The following is a 19,429-nucleotide window of genomic DNA, read 5'->3' on the forward strand; positions in this document are numbered from 1 at the left end:
GCGGCTAGGGGACTCCTCGGGTTACGGAGTGAGAGGCGGACCTGGGACATGGCCTTAGGGGCGAAGGAGGCTCAGAAAGAGCTTAAACGGGGAACTCCTGGGGATGCATGAAAGGAAAGAACTTCTTGCGGAAAGGGGTCCGGGGTTCCTTGGGATTAGGGGTTCCGCGGGTTTAGAAATGGGCAAGGTGAGGACTACTCGGAGCTATGGGCTGGGGGCTTCTCATGCCACGGGCATCCCCTTGGGGTAGGATAGAGAGGTACCCCACTTCCCGGGCTGAAAGACAAGAAGAGAAAAGGCTTCAGGTCGGTAAAGGGCGATCTCAGGGGAGTGTGCGCCCCCTCCAGGAAACAGCCTCCTCCCCGAAGCTCCGGCAGCTCCCACCGCCGCCGCCGCCGCCGGGGAGGCCGCCAGGGTCCGCCCAGCGCCCCGCGCTCCGCCGCCGCTGTGTGCGGCCAGCCGGCAGGGGGCGCTGCGCGGACCGGGGCCAGCCTAGGCGGCGGGAGGCGGCGGCCGCGGCGGCGGCGGGAGGCGGCGGGAGGCGGGCGGAGGAGGAGGCGGGAGCTGAGCGGGGCGGGCGGCGGCGGGGCCCGAGCCCGAGAAGATGGCGGTGCGGAAGAAGGACGGCGGCCCCAACGTGAAGTACTACGAGGCCGCGGACACCGTGACCCAGTTCGACAACGTGCGGCTCTGGCTCGGCAAGAACTACAAAAAGGTACGCGGGCAGGGCCGCGCGGGGCCCGGGGGCGGGACAAAGGGACCGAGGGCCCGCGGCCCCCCCGGATCCTGCCCACCCTCCCGCGGCCCGCGGCCCGCGGCCCCTCCCCCGCGGCGTCCTGAGCGGCCCCAGCGCGCCCTCCGCCGCCCCGCGCCCCTCCTCCAGCCTCTTTTACCGCCCCCCCCAGCCTCTGATTCCAGCCCCCGCCCCCACCGCTGCGCCCTCTGCCCCTTGTTTTTCTCCGCTGGCCCGGCGGGTCCCGGTGCCAGCTGCCCACCCTCCATAAGCCATCGCTTTGCGGGCTTTTCCGGGAGAGACGGCCGGGGGTGGACGGGGTGCCGAATGCACACCCCACACACACACACAGCGTGCCCGGCACGGTGCCCGCCAGAGCTCCCCACGGGGCCAGGTACCAGCGAGGCTGAGGCCTCCCCGGTGCTTTGTGTGTGTTCAGAGAGATGATGAAAGCGGGAGGGTAAACAGCTACAGAGCAGGCCCTGGACTGCTCATCAGCCTGAAAAAGGCCCCCACCCCGGGATCACCTGTCTATCGCTCGTCCCCCATCTCCGTACAAGGGGCAACAGAACCTCTTTGGGAGTCAGGGTATAGGAGTTCCTGGGCAGCTACCCCTTATAAAACCATTCCTCAGCTTCACATTGAAGTCACCTCACCACCTGGCCTTGCATTGCCTTGGGTTTGGGGTTCAGAGTCTAGGACACACTTTATGTCCGTAGTCCCCCATCCCGTAACAGGAGATATAAGGTAGTGAACAAAGGGTTCAAGCCTTACCTGTCTTTTCTACCAGACCTCTTCCTGGTGGTGTCTTTGTCTATAGGTCTGGTTGAAAGGAGCATCTCTACATAGGGCTTTTCTCTGGAGATGGTCTGCCTTTCTTCCTTCTCACTACCCCCAGTTAGGGGTTCTCTTTCTGACTTTCCTTCAGCTCCCCAGTTCTTCCTGCCCAGCTTTGCAGCCTGTCAGAAGTGTGATGGGTGGTTTAGGAGGACGCCCCCCTGATCCTGGTCATGAGCCTGGGAGGTCTCTCTGGGTGTCAGGATCTTGACAAACAGCTGCTGGGTCTGTGGCTTGTCTGTACCCCAGCGTGAGGCTCTGGTTCCCAGGCATCTACCTTTGACCTTTTGGAAGGGAGATCAGTCTAGGGGCTTAGTCTGTGGCCCTGGGGGGATTGACAGCCTGTGACCTGGTTCAGCTTTCAAGCTCTTAGCTCTCTGTCATTTGCCTTTTCTTTCAGGGATCTCTTTACACCTCCCACTGAAAGGTGCACTTTTCTCTGTGATCAGGGTTGAAAAAGGGGTCAAAAGGTAAAGAGAAAGTTAGCCTCTTGGCACAGTTTTTAAATGAGAACAGAAGGCTAGGATGCTAGGTAGCATAATATGGAAATATTTAAGAAGGCCCAGGGTTGCTTGTCTCCGATACAGTTTCCTCAGAAAGGACAGATGTTGTCTTGCTATTTCCCACCAGGCTGGGTAGTAGCTGGTCTTTTTTTTCCATCTAGCAAGGCCTCTGAAGACATTTGTGCCCAGCCCTAGCAGAAGCAGATGTACAAACTATTCTCTCAGTCCGTTTGCCCTACCTTACTTCCTTGCATCTTTTTTATTAGGCTGTATTATCGAGGGAATCTTGACTTTCCACAAAGTTACCCCAAGAAGTAGACTGTTGTCTCGCTTAGAGCCTTCAAGATGTTGCTTCTGTGGCCTGAACTCCGTGAATCTTCAGAATTTTACCACTCTCAGTGCTGTTGGCTAGAGATCAGGGTCCTGCAACTCCATTTTTAGGGTGTTGCTGAGGGAGAGTAGGAGACTGCCTTTACCTCCAACACCAAAGACTGGTAACCTAGGCTGGAGGCAGCAGAATTCCAACTTCTTGGTGAGGGGCATCTAGGGCCTTCCTTCTGCCATTTTCTTTTTAGAGACTAGACACGTGGGGGAAGAAGACACTATTTCTTTCTGCCCCAGATGCTTCCAGAGCTCCTGGGGAAGAAATAAGGGAGATGGTGGATAATTGATCTGGGGTCTATTTTTCTTTCCTTTTCCCTGTTTCCCCAGTATATACAAGCTGAACCACCTACCAACAAGTCCCTGTCTAGCCTGGTTGTACAGTTGCTACAATTTCAGGAAGAAGTTTTTGGCAAACATGTCAGCAATGCACCGCTCACTAAACTGCCGGTGAGTGCAAAAAGCACGGGGGCAAAGCCTCCAAACCCGAGAGGGAGTTGTTTTTTTTGTGTTTTTGTAAATTTCATAATTTTTGAGATTTGGGTTATTTCCTACCATCCCTTTCCCTGGTTGGGGTGTTACTGGCTTAGCAGAGTCCCCAGTTTACCACTCCCTTTGTCCTAGGAATATTCTGTGCAACAGGTTATCTCACGGTGTCTAAGCTCAGTCATGAAACTCATGGCATGGTTAAAACATATGAGATTTGGATTTGCACAAGCTTGTGTTCAAATCCTGGCTCTGCCACTTGGTGTCTCTGTGATCTTGGACAAGCCATTTATACCTTTTGAGTCTTGGTTTCTTCATCTCTCCATGGGATTAATACACCTACCTTGTAGGGTTTCTGTAATGGTTAACGAGGTAACCCAGTAAAGCATATGGCGGGGCTTTGTGAATATTGGTTTCTTTCTCTCGTCTCTTTCAGGCCTCATGATAGAATGGCACAGGGGTTAAAGAATTCCAGCTTCAAGAGGGAGATCAATTCAGCATAGGATTTTGTGAAAGGATTGTTAAAGTCATAAGAAAATTTAGGATGTAACTCTCACATACTTCTTCCCTTCTCAATTTTGTAGATCAAATGTTTCCTAGATTTCAAAGCAGGAGGCTCCCTGTGCCACATACTTGCAGCTGCCTACAAATTCAAGAGTGACCAGGGATGGTGAGATGCCTTCTCTTCTCTCTGTGCTTCTTACATTTAGTTTAGAAGGAATCCCCCTTTATGATTCCCTGGGGTCTTTGTGGGGTGGGAGAGCATAGTCATTCTTGCAAGTCTCTTACTTTGCTAGGTCAGTAGGCCTGACCTGCTAGGTTGGCTGGGAGTCAGAGCCAAAATAGTCTCCAAGAATGAGTGAGTATGTGTATGTGCATCAGTGTGTGTATTGTAGAGGAAAAGGGATTCTTAGGTTGGCATCTCAAGCTTTTCTTTGTCCTTTTGCACTAAGTACAAAGTGATTCACGGAGTTATGATCAGTGAACCCCAGATCCCAGGTGATTTTGGCAAAGCTGAGGGCACGATTGCCTCCTAATTTCCCATGTTAAAAAAGTCACATACTCTGACCTCATCCCCAGACTTGAGCTATACCACTCACTAGATTATTGCCTCTTTACAAGGCGGCGTTACGATTTCCAGAATCCATCACGCATGGACCGCAACGTGGAAATGTTCATGACCATTGAGAAATCCTTGGTGCAGGTAATAGGAACCTCCTCCATCCATCTCCCTTCCCTTGGTGAGAATCCAAAACCCCTTCCCTGTAATCTCATCCCATTTATTTCTTCTCCCTACAGAATAATTGCCTGTCTCGACCTAACATTTTTCTGTGCCCAGAAATTGAACCCAAACTGCTAGGGAAATTAAAAGACATTATCAAGAGACATCAGGTGAGTGGGTGGGTCAGGAGAGGTTTTAGAAACTCCATGACTCTCTTTCTGAAGTTTTCCATACAAGCAGCAGCCCTGAGGTAGCCCTACCTACTTGGAAAAGTATTAGAATTAAAGCCTTGAGACTCTCTTTCTCTGTTCCTCCCCTTTCCCAGTCTTGGCAGATTTGGATCACTGTTCCTAGAGAGTGCATGTGCCTGGGGGAAGAGCATCTACTTCCACTGAGCTAGAGATTGCCTGGTTTCAGATCAATGAAATCTTTGCTCTTTGGAACTCTATAATAACAAGCAGATGTTGTTGGGACATACAGGGACATAAAATCGACTGTACGTTTCCCATGTGTGACAGATTATCTACTCAGAGGATTATCTGCAATTTAAAATTCTTTGATTTGTCTCCATTATTTGCACAATCCCAGCTGTTTCTCTCTGCCACTTAGCTGATGTGTGCTTAGAGAATGCAAACCAACTTTGATACCATTCTGAGCAAAATATGATTAGGAAGGCAGATCTGTGGTTAAACCTTACTTTGGTTTATTTACATCCATGAGTAATTCGGAGGGGACCATACTTACCTGCTTCTCCTTGTGCCATCCAGGGAACGGTCACTGAGGATAAGAACAATGCCTCCCATGTTGTGTATCCTGTCCCAGGGAACCTGGAGGAAGGTGAGACCAGGGTTTTCTTGGTCACTGCAGTGGACAGCTTGGACTAGGAGGTGGAGGACTGCTCAGCAGCTCTGCAGTGCCTGGGCTCTTCTCTCCTTTCAGCCCTGAATCCTCTTACCACCTTTGTTCCTATTTCCAGATCCCCTGCTGCAATAGGAGTTGTGTACAGAGTTATTTTGTGTGTATCTCCCTTTAGCTTATGTTTCTCTCTGCTCTCTCTATCCCCAGAGGAATGGGTACGGCCAGTCATGAAGAGGGATAAGCAGGTTCTTCTGCACTGGGGCTACTATCCTGACAGGTGAGGATGGGTTCCTGGGGCAGGTTTAAGTACAGGAGCCAGACTGAGAAGCCTTAGAACATCTAGTAAAGCGAGAAGGCACTCTTCGAGGGTTATTTTTAGGTCTAACGTTAATTTGTTCTCCTCCCACCTATTACGTGAATCCTCTGTCTTGGGGCAAGTTTGGATTTATTGGACAAGGCTTAGTCTAAAAGGATTGGGGCTTTCTGTGTGAAATGGTTAGCGTAGTATAATTTTTGGTAAGTAAACATTAGAAATAATCTCTATCTAACAGTGGGAAAATGTTTCAGCAAATTTAAATATCTAGTCAGTGGGCTATTTTGCAGTCTTTAAACTGATAGAGATAACACGTGATTTGTAGATAAATATTGCAAAAAGTAGGACGTACAATAACATCTAGCATCAATGCAATTATATAAAAACAAAATTGTACAGAAAAAGTTACTGGGGGAAAAAATATATACTGAGTGTCACAAGAACTTGTGTTAGAGTGATTCTTCTCTATTTTTGAAATATTTTATAATCATTTTTATTACTTTATAGTGAAAAGAATCCCAATATTAATTGGAAAAATAATCATACCAAAAAATAACCCAACAACCCATACTTTTTGTAAATGGGAAAGGTAAAAGGTTTGCACTTTATTTTTCCACAACTCTATCCCATTGATTGTGGTTTACGTTCAATTTCCCGCGGCAGTTACGACACGTGGATCCCAGCCAGTGAAATTGAAGCATCTGTGGAAGATGCTCCGACTCCTGAGAAACCTAGGAAGGTGAGCTTTTCTTGTCTGTGCCCCTCCCCCAAGAAGAATGCCAGGGCCAGACCACTCTTTGGAGGTGAAGCAGAGGCTCCTGTGCCCTTGGGCTCCTCTGTTAAGGATCCCCAGACAGAACTGGGGCTTCCAGGCCTCTCTCCAGGACAGTCTGCCTTTGTACTGCAGGTTCATGCAAAGTGGATCCTGGACACAGACACCTTCAATGAATGGATGAATGAGGAAGACTATGAAGTAAATGATGACAAAAACCCTGTCTCCCGCCGAAAGAAGATTTCAGCCAAGACACTGACGGATGAGGTGAAAGCTCTTCTTCTTTTCTCCTTGAGCCCTTAGCACAAGTCTCAGAACAGGTCTTTGCTAGAGATTGTTGGCTGACCTTTGCCCCAATTCTCCAACCTGCAGGTGAACAGCCCAGATTCGGATCGACGGGACAAGAAGGGGGGGAACTATAAGAAGAGGAAGCGCTCCCCATCCCCTTCACCGACCCCAGAAGCTAAGAAGAAGAATGCTAAGAAAGGGTAGGCCAGCCCCTAACCCGCCCCCGCCTTTACTGCTCTGTCCACACCATGGTCAAGGAAGGAAGGACAAATTGCCTCCCGTAACCACTGGGCCCTGACCTGGCTGAGCCTGAGAGGGAGGATGAGGAGGTCTTCAGCTGTCCAGTGGATACTTCTGATCCCGGCCACTAGTAAACTCACAGAGAGCTTAATCTCCAAATGAAAGGCCTTTGCCTCTTCCCATTACTCTATAGTGATGGGTTTCTCTTTGCTCAGCTCTGCCCTCAGGATTCTCTCTCCCTTTTTTATTTCCTTCCAGTTTTATTGAGGTGTAGTTGACATACAGCCCTATATAAGTTTAAGGAATACAGTATCATGATCTGGTTTACATACATCATGAAGTGATTATCATAATACATTTGGTGAACATCTACCGTCTCATGTAGATAATAAATTAAAGAAATAGAAAAATAAATAAGTAAAAACATTTTTTTTTCTTGTGCTGAGAACTCCCAGGATTTCCTGTCTTAACAACTTTCATGTGTACCATACGGCAATGTTAATTATATTTATCATGTTGTACCTCACCGTCTCTTTGGGAGTCTTTCTTGCTTCCCTTCCGTTGGACCTCACCTTCCAGGGATTCCTTGTCCAGGGGTGACTAGATTCTCTTTCACTCTCTTTCCTTCCCAGTCCCTCAACACCTTACACCAAGTCAAAGCGTGGCCACAGAGAAGAGGAGCAAGAAGACCTGACAAAGGACATGGATGAGCCCTCACCGGTCCCCAATGTGGAAGAGGTGACATTGCCCAAGACAGGTATGGGCCAGACCAAGCTCCTGGGCCCCCGCTCCCTGTCCAGCTCTTCCTGTGTCAAACCCCCTGGGTGGGCTGACTTCCCAGGCCCAGCTCCAGGTGTAGAGGATCTTTCCCTTCAGCTTAGCTCGTTACTGAAACCATTTTCATCACCACAGACAAGCCTTGAACTTCATATCCGTATCTGAGTTGTGGACTGTGCTCTGTCTCCAAACTCTTTTTTTATTACACACCGTCAGTAAAATATATTTGAGCACAAATTATACACGTGTACTATTTACCGCTACTTTAGGAGCGTTATGAAACACATACATTGTCTAAAAATGGGCAAATGTAGAGGATAAGATTAAAAAATATAAAGAGAGGTTCTGATATTCTTTGCCTGTATTTCAGTGGACCCTCTTTTGCGTCCCCATTTTGGAGACCATTGCTCTGCAGTACTGGTTTACAGTCTGTATTCCACAGACATCCAGGAGTGGGTTTCCGGAGTAGGATAGGGGAGGCCACTGAGAGACAGGAGTTCCGGCTTCCACCCCCTCATCAATCAGAGCAGCTCTCCTCTCTATTTGTGTTTTCTCCTGAGCTGCTGGGTATGAATTCAGTGGAGGAAAATGTCCTCTGCTTTCAAAAACGTTTAAGATCCAACTACTCCTCTACAGAGTGGTTTGGTCAGACTCTGTCTCAGTCCATGAAGAACTTACAGACACATGAATGGAGATAAGGGCCAATCAAAGACAAGAATGATTGATGAGTGTTCATAGAGTAGAAGATGCTTCTCTATAAGAAAAAAGTTGAGTTAAATGAATTTTTGGTTGGGGAAGGGGAGAAAGTGGCAGGAAGGGGAGAAAGTTTCAAGCCACAGAATGACTGTGACTGGAGGAAGTTGCTACGTTTTGTGATCAGATGGGGCAAGCTTTTGGAGAAAGTGAGCTCTCTGGAACTGTTAGCATTGGAGAGGTGAGGGCTTGATTTAGGCAGAACCTGTCTGTAAAAATGACTCTCTCCCCTGGCAGTCAATACTAAGAAGGACTCGGAGTCAGCCCCAGTCAAAGGAGGCACCATGACTGACCTGGGTAAGATGGGGAGCTTGGGGCAGGGTGGTCAACGCCTAAAGGAGGGGAGGGGAGGCTGCCACCTGCCCCTAGCCTGCCAGGGCCTTTCCGAAAGCACACTAGTTGTGCGGCCCCTGAGGAGGCTCCAGCCTGCTATCTTGCTGTCTCTCTCTTTCAGATGAACAAGAGGATGAAAGCATGGAGACCACGGGCAAGGTGGAGCCAGTTTAGAGAGGCCCTACCTCTCTATGTGATTCTGACTTGTGATTATAAAGTTCCTTCTACCCAGAACTTTCCACTGCCCAGACTTCTCCCACCCGATTTCTAGCTGTTGGTCAAAACTCTGACGCTTTGAGTCCCGGGGCCCAGAACTGTTCGTTCCCATCCCGTCTTTAGTGCCCACATTCCTGGGGGTGTAGGAGAAGCAGGGGTTGCTAGGGGCAAGGTGGGAATGCTGAGAGTCCAGCAGCCTCCATGCTCGCAGGATGAGGATGAGAACAGCACGGGGAACAAGGGGGAGCAGACCAAGAATCCGGACCTGCATGAGGACAACGTGACCGAGCAGACGCATCACATCATCATCCCAAGCTATGCTGCGTGGTTTGACTATAACAGGTATCGGCTCCACCGTCTCACTAAATCCTCATTTTCCTGCTCCACGGATCAACATGACGTTCCTCCTCCTGCCTCCAAATGAGTTGCCTCTTCCTCAGCCAGGGAGACCGGGGTACAGCTCAGTTTTAGGGAAGCTCCTGGTCTCAGAGTCTTCCAGCCCTGGCGGAGAGTTCTCCCCAAGCGTCTCATTCCTTCCCGCTGCCCCATCTTCCAGGCTTTTCCTCCCTTTGGGGTCTCATCTCTCCTCTAGAGCCTCCGAATGCACCCTTTCTTGTCTTGCAGTGTTCATGCCATAGAGCGGAGGGCTCTCCCTGAGTTCTTCAACGGCAAGAACAAGTCCAAGACTCCAGAAATGTAAGGAAATCGCAGCTCCTGATGCTCTCCCTCCTGTGTCCCCATTTGTTCCTCCCAATCCAGTGTGGCAGACATTTCTTGAGCTCCTTCCATGAGCCAGGCACTGTGCTAGGCTTACAGAGACATGGTCTCTGCCCACAGGCAGCCTCAGCCCAGCACTGCGACCACTGCTCTCTGGGATTTGCCTGGGGGCCATATTAAGCATATACCTCTTCTGCTCAAAACAAGTATCTGCTCCGGTGCCTGCAGAGCCTCTCCATCCATAATTACTCATGCTGTCTAAAATGCACATATCTCTAGCATAAGTAGTAGCTTTGACTAAAATATAACTGACTGCTATTGGTCCCTTAGAGTAGGTTTTGATAGGAAAAAATGGGAGGAGGAACTATTAAGACCCACGTCTGTGAACTTAAGGGATGGAGAGATGTGTTTTGTAAAGTCTGGGCTTGGGGCTCAGAAGTCTTCATCTCCTTCAAGGCTCCTCCTGCCGGGCCAAATCTGCCTGGCTTCAGTTTGGTGTTTTCCATGGTTAGGGATGCTCCAGGATATACATGGTGAGGCAGGTGGGACTTAGTGCTGAGCCCAGGCCCCCTGAGAACTGAACCAGCTGGCTTCCCAGCTGCTCCTCGGCTTCCCCACTCCCTGCTCCGGGGCCACCTTCCCTTCCACCATGTTTCTTTCCCTGAAGCCTGGTATGGTTCGCTCCTCCTCCTCTTCCTGGGGAAAACAGTGTGTGAAAAAGCCTTACTCTCTCCAGAGGAAGTAGTGACAGATGACAGGAGTGCAACTTGATCTGCAGGCAGAGTTGGAACTAGAACTGTTCTACACTTTGCACTGTTGGTGTAAAATAGTAAATGATAATTGCCTACATGTTTTGAGAGCTTACTATCTCCCAGGCGTTATCCTAAGTGTCCTACGTACCTTGACTAATTTAATATTCATGTCAGCTTTAGAAGTAGGTCCTGTTATCTTCAGTTTAGTGATAAGGAAACTGAGGTGTAGAGGTGTTAAGTCACTTGCTTAAGGTCACACAGCTCATGAGTAGTAAAGCTGGGATCTGAGTCCTTTAGTCTGGTTCATGTTCTCACATTTTACACTATACCACACAATAGCTACCGTTTGGGGGGCTAGTACAGTGTGCCCGGCACTGTTCTAAACCTCTGCAGACCTTTCTAATTCTCAATAGACACTTCATTTTACAGATGAGGAAACTGAGGTTCAGAAAGTTTAAGGCCATCGCAATAGAACTAGGATTTGAACTTAGACCTTTCCACCTTTGAAACACGTTTTCTCAATACCATGCCATGCTGAGTAGGTGGAGGCACCGATCAGGACTTCCCTTTAACATCTGCCTTTGGAATTAAGGGCACTTTCTCTTACCTCTTGATTCCTTTTCAAAAGTTGGATTGAGGGAGTTCCCTGGTGACCTAGTGGTTAGGATTCCAGGCTTTCATTGTGGTGGCCTGGGTTCAATCCCTGGTCAGAGAACTGAGATCCTGCAAGACGAGTGGCACAGCCAAAAAACGTTGGATGAAACATCCCCAAGTACAGCTAAGGAGATAACTCATTTAACTAAAAACCCCATCGAAGGTTTGAACCCCTCGTGTCTAGCACACAGTGACCCGCAGTGTGTACTGAGTCAGCTGCGGTGTTCTTCTCTGTCTCTGTCACACAGGAGGAGTCCTTAGCTCTCTTACCATTTTACCTACCCTTCAGCCCTCTCATCGTTCATCTCTCTCTTTTCTAAGCTACCTGGCCTATCGAAACTTCATGATCGACACTTACCGGCTGAACCCCCAAGAGTATCTCACGTCCACTGCCTGCCGCAGGAACCTGGCGGGTGATGTCTGTGCCATCATGAGGTGGGTCTGCAGCTGAGGGGCAGCGGGTACCTGAGGATGAATGCCCACAGATGTCTCTTGGCTGATGTAGAGAGGCCGGCAAGGAGCATAGGGGACGAGCAGGAAAGAACATCTCTAGAGAAAGGCGAAGTTCAGGTTCGGGTACGGGTGACTTAGGGAATGGCAGGGGCGCTCTCAGAAGTGTGAAGGAATGGAGGAGGGGCGCGTCCGTAGTGAAGGAGCCTACCCAGCGAGATAATGCAAGGGGAGATGTCTAGTAGCTGGGTGGGTATGGAGAGAGGCCCCCGCTGTGGATGTGGACGTGGGTGTCACTGGCATATAGATGCTGGGAGGAGGCGGTATTTCCCAGGGAGTGGGAGGAGTGGAGAAGAGGGCGCCCCAGCTCCACCCCAGCCCTCCTCCTCGTGTGTGACCGTGTCTCTGCCTCTCTCCTCACAGAGTCCATGCCTTCCTAGAACAGTGGGGTCTTATTAACTACCAGGTGGATGCTGAGAGTCGACCAACACCAATGGGGCCTCCGCCCACCTCGCACTTCCACGTCTTGGCTGACACACCGTCTGGGCTGGTGCCTCTGCAGCCCAAGACCCCGCAGGTAGGGCGAGGGGCTGTGGGGACAGGGTGGGATTGGGCAAAATGGGGCTTCTTCGCACTTTTCTTTTTCTGGTTTTTTAGGGTAATGGTTCAGGAGTGTTTTGAGGCTTCTTCCTTTCCCAGGGGATGCAAAGGGCCACAGGAATCAGCCCCATGTATTTAGCACCCTCTCTCAGCCTTTGTGCCCAAGACTGTGAGGACTTGCTGAGGCAGAAGAGATGCTTCTTGTCCTTGGGGAGCAGACAGGCTAATTAGGGGACGGAGCGGATAGAGAAAAATGGCTTAAAATTAAGTTGCATGAAATTTTTAAACTTTGTCACGTTTCCAACATTTTTTCATTTTTGCTTCATAATTTTTGTCACTTCCATTTTTTTTCCACTTCCATTTCATACATCACAAAAATTAAGAAGAGAAAAGTTACGTGGCTTGCCCAGGGTCACACATGTAGGGTTAGAGCCTACTTGTTCAGCTCCTGAATTCTAAGAGAACCTGTAAAGATCCATGTGAATACAAATGGATATCATGCCAACTACAGATCTAAATAATCACTAAGGGAGTACGGAACAGTGGCATGAGTGCCCCCCAAGCTTGCGAGCTGCCCGGCATTTGCTCTTGAGGCCTCCAGGGCCTCGGCCTGGTCTTTTCCTGCCCAGCCTCCATGACGCCAAGCTCTGTCCCCCAGGGCCGCCAGGTTGATGCTGATACCAAGGCTGGGCGAAAGGGCAAAGAGCTGGATGACTTGGTGCCAGAGACGGCTAAGGGCAAGCCAGAGCTGGTAGGTGGGGTGTAGACCCCGCTGGGCTTCTTATTTGCCCCTTTATTGGGGGGCCCCTGCCCGGGAAGAAGAGCCATGAGAGCAGAGGAGCTACAGCAGTGAGGGAGGAAGTCCCGCCCAGGGGTGTCCCTGGCTGTGGGAAGGAAGCTCCTTCTGTCTGTCCTGTCTCTCTGTCTGCCCCTGGCTCCTGGCAGTCACTCGGACTCACCTCTTTCTTTCCCCTCCACAAATAGCAGACCTCTGCTTCCCAGCAAATGCTCAACTTCCCTGATAAAGGCAAGGAGAAACCGACAGACATGCAGAACTTTGGGCTGCGCACGGACATGTACACAAAGAAGAACGTCCCCTCCAAGGTACGGAGGTGGGGGCTGCCTGGGCGTGGTGCACCTTTGCTCCTTGAGGCTGCGGGCTCCTCCCTCTGACCCACCTGTGTTTCCCCTGCAGAGCAAAGCTGCGGCCAGTGCCACTCGAGAGTGGACAGAACAGGAGACCCTGCTACTCCTGGAGGTAAGTAGGGCAAGGGAAGGGGAGCCCTATGAAAACGGAAGTGGCCAGGGGGCCGGCTGCACTCGTGAGCGGGGAGAGCCTGATCTTGCCCCAGTCTCTCTCCTTCCTGGTGCCCATCGCACCTGCCCCAAGGACCAGCTCCAGGCCAGGGACTGGGACCATTTCGTCAACCCCTTGTCCTTTCTTAGTGCTACTTGCAGATCCCCCTTGGACCCAGCAGAGTACACAAATACCACAACCCAGAGAGCTTTGAAGCAGCTCCGTTTAGTGGGATGGGGGTGTTGACCTTCAAGGAAAGTGGCTAAGTGAGGTTGTGTCTCCACCACCACCAGGCACTGGAAATGTACAAAGATGACTGGAACAAAGTATCAGAGCACGTGGGAAGCCGCACACAGGACGAATGCATCTTGCATTTTCTTCGGCTTCCCATTGAAGACCCGTACCTGGAGGACTCAGAGGCCTCCCTGGGCCCCCTGGCCTACCAACCCATCCCCTTCAGCCAGTCCGGCAACCCTGTGATGAGCACCGTTGCCTTCCTGGCCTCTGTCGTCGACCCTCGAGTGGCCTCCGCTGCTGCGAAGTCAGCCCTAGGTAATGCGGAGGGGTCCTGGCCCTCTCGGTTTGCGTTTGAAGGGCTGGGTACTCAGGCCGTGAAACCCCCTCAAGTTTGGCTGCCTTCCTGGCCTTGTGTGCTGCTGGCATCGGCCCAGGCACCTGTCCAGCTCCATGAAGGTGTAGATGAAGAGCCGGGCTTGTGAGGAAGCTCTCACAGGGAGAGCCAGAACTGCCTACCGCCCGCTCCCAGCCTCACCCTCTCTGGGTCTTACAGAAGAGTTCTCCAAAATGAAGGAAGAGGTACCCACAGCTTTGGTGGAGGCCCACGTTCGGAAAGTGGAAGAAGCAGCCAAAGTGACAGGCAAAGCAGACCCAGCCTTTGGTCTGGAAAGCAGTGGCATTGCAGGAACCACCTCTGATGAGCCTGAGCGGATTGGTAAGCCCTGGCATGTCCCCGGACTCCTCCCTTTTTCCCAAGAGCCTGAGCCACCTGGCCTCCCCACACCATCCCTGCGTCCAGTTGGCCTAAGAGCACAAGACGAATGGGGAGAATTGGTGGGGCTTTTGTTTTTCCCAGGGCTTTACCTTAGGTACCGTGGCTCCCCACTGGTCCTCCCAGTAAGATCTTGGCTAGGAGAAGGGGCTGTTGGAAGAGCGTTGTAGACAGACTGTGTCAGACATTTCCCGTTTCCTCTCCCCCGGGCCCAGAGGAGAGCGGGACTGACGAGGCGCGGGCGGAGGGCCAGGCCACAGAGGAGAAGAAGGAGCCCAAGGTATAGCGGGACCCACACAGGCTGGGAGGGCAGAGGGGACAGGCGTGGACCGCGGTGGGGGGAGCCGGCTCCGTTCAGCTCAGGCAGGCTGGGCTGGACCTCCCAAGTAAGAGGCGTAAACTCAGTTCCTGGTCTGGGCCCTCTGTGTGCGAACCAGCGCCCTGATGCTCCCCCCTTTCCTGGGACTCCAGGAACCACGAGAAGGAGTTGGGGCTATAGAGGAAGAAGCAAAGGAGAAGACCAGCGAGGCGCCCAAGAAGGATGACGAGAAAGGGAAAGACGGCGACAGCGAGAAGGAGTCAGAGAAGAGTGACGGGGACCCGATAGGTGAGCCTCGAGCATGGTGGTTGGGGTCCAGGAAGGAAGCGAGGCTGTAGGGCTTAAGACCCTTTTCCTGGCCCAGTTGATCCTGAGAAGGAGAAGGAGCCCAAGGAAGGGCAGGAGGAAGTGCTGAAGGAAGTGGTGGAGTCGGAGGGGGAAAGGAAGACGAAGGTGGAGCGTGACATCGGCGAGGGCAACCTCTCCACCGCTGCGGCCGCTGCCCTGGCTGCCGCTGCCGTGAAGGCCAAGGTGAGGACCAGAGACCCAGGGGAGGAGGTGCCCCTTCCCTCATCTCACATCACCTGGAAGAAATCTTTTCTTGTCATCCTTAAACGACGCTGGCTTGTTTCCTTTCCCTTTTGATCGTGAGAGGGAGACTCGGTCATCTCTTCTCTAAGCTTTTTTAAGCCTTTACCACTGGGCCTGTTTTCACCCTCTAATTACTTGACCTTGTCTTATCCTTTGCCACTCTCTCTCTCTCTTCATGTTCTTTTAAAAATATCGGTCAAGCCTGTGCTGCTTTCTGGGTTGTGACCACAACAAGTTCTTTCTTGAAACCTGGCAGCCTCCATGCTACCCTTCTCGGTCCCGGAATGTCTTCAGCTGGGTCCTCCCACTGACGGGCCGCCCCACCCCTCCTTCCTTAGCACTTGGCTGCCGTTGAGGAGAGGAAGATCAAATCTCTGGTGGCCCTGCTGGTGGAGACCCAGATGAAAAAGTTGGAAATCAAACTCCGGCACTTTGAAGAGCTAGAGACGATCATGGACCGGGAGCGAGAAGCAGTGAGTTATGTCCCCTGGGTGTTGGTGGGGTCCCACCTTGACACTGGGCTAGGCCCCAGTTTAGGATGGAGGGAGCAGCAGTGCAGAGAGCCTGAGGCCAACAGGGCGACACAGCAGAGCGGGCTAGCCCAGGCCGGAGCCGGAGTCAGCCCAGGCAGCTGAGGATACGCAATCCACAGGTGCATCCTGGAGACCGAGGTCCCACAGAACGTCAGCTCCAGGGTCACGTTCTAGTCGGTTCTTCGATTGCTGCATCTCCAGGTCCTTGAAGGGTGGTTGGCCCATAGTAGACTCTCAATAGAGATTTGTTGAGTGATTGAACAGGTTTAAGGCATGATGAGAGGGTAAGGGCTTCAGATCCAGGAGGTGAACTTGGAAAGGGAATGGGATGGACAAGGTGTTGAATCATTTTGATTTTGGGAAGATATAAAAGAACTAGAAGACAGGGACTCTGACCCTGATCTCCCCAATTGAAGATATCAAACATACAATGTGGAGACATCAAAACCAGTTAATGCTTCAGGTATCTGACAAATGCAAATTAAGAGGTCTCCAATTAAGTATAGAAGTCCTGAGAGAGAACGAAATAAAGGCTGAAGCTCAGAGGCTAGGGAGTTGATCTGGGATGGCTTCCTAAGAGTGGTGAGTTTTTCCCCAGTTTTGAAGGAAGAGAAGAACATGATTTGACAAGAGGAACTGGAGGGGTTTTCCAGATTAAAGTAATGACAGATTCAGAGCTTTGGAGCTGAAATGAGGAAGGGCTGCCACCAGATTAAGTCCACTGCAGTGAGAAGCCAGCGGCAGCCAGAAGACCTGGTGGGGGGAATTGGAGAGGGGAGGGCGGGGGGCGGGGCACGGAGGAAGCCAAGCACAAGGGTGAGATTTGGCGTGGGGAACTGGCAGAACGAGAGTCTGGGTTTGTCAGAAGACAAAGCAGGGGACAAGGCGTTCTCCTCTGGGGTCTCCTGAACCCGAGTAACCGTTTTTCGTTGGCCCTGGCAGCTGGAGTATCAGAGGCAGCAGCTCCTGGCCGACAGACAAGCCTTCCACATGGAGCAGCTGAAGTACGCGGAGATGAGGGCCCGGCAGCAGCACTTCCAGCAAATGCACCAACAGCAGCAGCCGCCCCCGCAAGCCCTGCCCCCGGGCTCCCAGCCTGTCCCACCTGCGGGCGCTGCTGGGCCACCCGCTGTCCACGGCCTGGCTCTGGCTCCAGCCTCCATGGCCCCTGCCTCTGCGGGCAGTGGGGCCCCTCCCGGAAGCTTGGGCCCCTCTGAACAGATTGGGCAGGCAGGGTCAACTGCAGTGCCACAGCAGCAGCAAGCAGCTGGAGCCCCCCAGCCTGGGGCAGTCCCACCAGGGGTACCCCCCCCTGGACCCCACGGTGAGTGATGGATTCTGAAGCTCTGGCTGACTGGAGGGATCCAGGTGACTGTTCCAGTTCCCCTCAGAGGGGATATGGGATAGGACTGGAGATGAGGCTCAGCCTCGATTTCTATAGATTGACCTTGGTTATATCCCTATGCCAGCAGGGATCCCTCCCCAGTCCCAGACTTTGGGAATTTTGTTCCAAGGCTTTACCGCTTATTCTAGTATCAGGAAAAAGGAAGGTGGCACCTAGGAGTGACGAGGTTATCCTCGCTGTGAAAGTGAGTTGGCAAGTGAGATTGTATGCTTCTAATCTTCTCGATCTCTCCTTTTCATTCCCAGGCCCCTCACCGTTCCCCAACCAACAAACTCCTCCCTCAATGATGCCAGGGGCAGTGCCAGGCAGCGGGCACCCAGGCGTGGCGGGTAATGCTCCTTTGGGTTTGCCTTTTGGCATGCCGCCTCCCCCCCCTGCTCCATCCATCATCCCATTTGGTAGCCTAGCCGACTCCATCAGTATTAACCTCCCCCCTCCTCCTAACCTGCATGGGCATCACCACCATCTCCCGTTTGCCCCGGCCACTCTCCCCCCCCCTAACCTGCCTGTGTCCATGGCGAACCCTCTACATCCTAACCTGCCGGCGACCACCACCATGCCATCTTCTTTGCCTCTTGGGCCGGGGCTCGGATCCGCCGCAGCCCAGAGCCCTGCCATTGTGGCAGCTGTTCAGGGCAACCTCCTGCCCAGTGCCAGCCCACTGCCAGGTGAGAAGGGTCCTGGAGGGGAGAAGGGTGAGGGAGAGGGGTCCACGTGGAGGGCTGGAGGGCAGGGGGGGTGGGCTCAGGTACTAGAGCTTCCACGACCCCTTTTTGAACGCTCTGGTAAAATTAGAACACAGGAGGGAAGGGCCTCTCTGGCTGTCCTCCACCATTCCCCAGCCTGGCAGCTGCCACCCCTGGGATGACGCTGGGGCCTTTCACTGGTGGGTCATGGAGGAGTCCTGTGGCACAGAGCATCTCCGTTGTAAACTGGAAAAACAGCTACTTGTCTGCATGATGATTGGCGTTCCCTTTGCTTGTTCCCGTCACGTTCAAGTGCCCCATGTAGAGAGTTCCCTTGGGGGCAGAAGGATGATTTGGGGTATCCCAGTTTTCCCAGCGTATGGTGGGAAAGGGTGTCGGGGAAAGGAAGTTGTACACCGTGGGGTACTCTTTCATCTCCTGTCCATTGCATGCCATGCCCGGTTGTTTGTCTGGTGGCCTGGGTCTGGAGCCCTCTCTCCTGCTCACCCCAGCTGATGCAGCTCCCTTCTCTCCACAGACCCAGGCACCCCCCTGCCTCCAGACCCCACGGCCCCGAGTCCAGGCACAGTCACTCCTGTGCCGCCCACACAGTGAGGAGCCAGCCAGACATCTCTCTCCCTCACCCCCCATGGATATCAAGGTTCCAGGAACAGCCCTCTCCCCACCACTGGGACCCTTCCCCAGCCTGGAGAGTTCATCACTACGTAAGGAAAGCTCCTCCTGCCCCTCCAAAGCCCCCACCATGCCTGTCAGAGGCATGCACTTTTATATTGGATTATTCAAGGACTTCTGTTGAAAAGATGTTTCTAATGTCTGGGAGAGAAGATAGGATGGGGATGCTGCCCTCAAAGGAAGGGCTGGGGGAAGTGTTTATACAAGGTTCTAATTAACCACTTCTAAGGGTACATCCCCTCAAAACTATTGCATTTTTTATGGATTGAAAAAAAGTGAAGCTCTTTAAAAGGAAGTAGAGATTTAAAAAAAGCCACATTGGAGCTCCCTCCACCCAGTGGAAAAAAATCCAACTTTTACATATTTTGAGGAGGGAGGTAAGTTTTAGGAAAGGGGAATTTAGGTTCTGGGGAGAGCTCTGGGGATAGAACAGGGTACAGATAACCTGTCTCCTCCGGCCTCTCGTTAGTGACTGAGGCAGCTCCCGAACCCCCTTGGCCACCCCACCCCCAGTTTATTCCCACTAATCTCTCCTGCTGCTTCCTCGGTGTTGCTGTTTTAGGCCACCCCAGCTCAGCCAATGGCCCCTTTCCCTCTGAATGTCAGCTTTGTGTTTTAAAGTCTCCTGCGTAGTTGATGTCAGCGTATGTGTATTTGGTGGGGACACATTTTGGGGGTTCCTGTGGCAGGCAGTAGAGGAAGAAAGGGCACTCGGGGCTATGCTGCCTCCTGCCTGGGCTCTGTCAGCGAGCGGGCTCCCAGAAGATGTGGAGAGGGGCTCTAAGAGGATGGGAAGTCCTAAAAACGTGAAATTGTCAAAAGCACTTAAGCACCTCCTTCTTAGGGCTGGGTGGGTCACCCCGCTCACCTCTTCCCTCTCCCACCAAGACCATCAGAGCCGTGGCTGGCAGTAGCTAGGGATTCCTTGGGATTTGGGGCAGCAGCCGGGGAAGGGGTGCCCGACCTAGGGTAGGGCCGACCCCCTGCTCGCAGCTCATGGCTCAGTTCTGC

The 19,429-nt window shown here is 52.2% G+C and overlaps 1 protein-coding gene across 10 annotated transcripts; it reads left to right on the forward strand.

Annotated features, from left to right (window-relative positions):
* Positions 1 to 466: 466 nt before the first annotated feature.
* Positions 467 to 19,055, forward strand: SMARCC2 (SWI/SNF related, matrix associated, actin dependent regulator of chromatin subfamily c member 2). Of its 10 annotated transcripts, none has more exons than XM_032644196.1 (30): positions 467 to 715; positions 2,785 to 2,904; positions 3,525 to 3,610; positions 4,063 to 4,144; positions 4,240 to 4,332; positions 4,930 to 4,999; positions 5,228 to 5,297; positions 5,997 to 6,072; positions 6,241 to 6,372; positions 6,478 to 6,593; positions 7,266 to 7,390; positions 8,401 to 8,460; positions 8,618 to 8,655; positions 8,924 to 9,054; positions 9,337 to 9,408; positions 11,157 to 11,270; positions 11,709 to 11,862; positions 12,544 to 12,636; positions 12,870 to 12,989; positions 13,081 to 13,143; positions 13,476 to 13,734; positions 13,973 to 14,134; positions 14,407 to 14,471; positions 14,663 to 14,798; positions 14,875 to 15,041; positions 15,440 to 15,574; positions 16,577 to 16,958; positions 17,285 to 17,368; positions 17,642 to 17,707; positions 18,264 to 19,055. In XM_032644196.1, exons 1-30 carry the CDS (start codon positions 605 to 607, stop codon positions 18,338 to 18,340), a joined length of 3,459 nt encoding a protein of 1,152 aa, XP_032500087.1. In that variant the 5' UTR covers positions 467 to 604; the 3' UTR covers positions 18,341 to 19,055. The 10 variants fall into 10 exon arrangements, with proteins under 10 accessions (XP_032500087.1, XP_032500088.1, XP_032500083.1 ...); XM_032644197.1 differs by having other exon boundaries at positions 12,873 to 12,989; XM_032644192.1 differs by having other exon boundaries at positions 17,285 to 17,707.
* The last annotated feature ends 374 nt before the right edge of the window (positions 19,056 to 19,429 follow it).

The sequence above is a fragment of the Phocoena sinus genome, chromosome 10 (genome assembly GCF_008692025.1).
Source record: "Phocoena sinus isolate mPhoSin1 chromosome 10, mPhoSin1.pri, whole genome shotgun sequence".
NCBI lineage: Eukaryota > Metazoa > Chordata > Mammalia > Artiodactyla > Phocoenidae > Phocoena > Phocoena sinus.

Bases quoted from the DNA above. Each gene is read 5' to 3' on its own strand.
- SMARCC2 (XM_032644192.1), top strand. From the start codon at position 605: ATGGCGGTGCGGAAGAAGGACGGCGGCCCCAACGTGAAGTACTACGAG. The intron at 6,373-6,477 runs GTGAAAGCTCTT...TCCAACCTGCAG, and splicing joins CCAAGACACTGACGGATGAG to GTGAACAGCCCAGATTCGGA. The intron at 9,409-11,156 runs GTAAGGAAATCG...CTCTTTTCTAAG, and splicing joins AAGTCCAAGACTCCAGAAAT to CTACCTGGCCTATCGAAACT.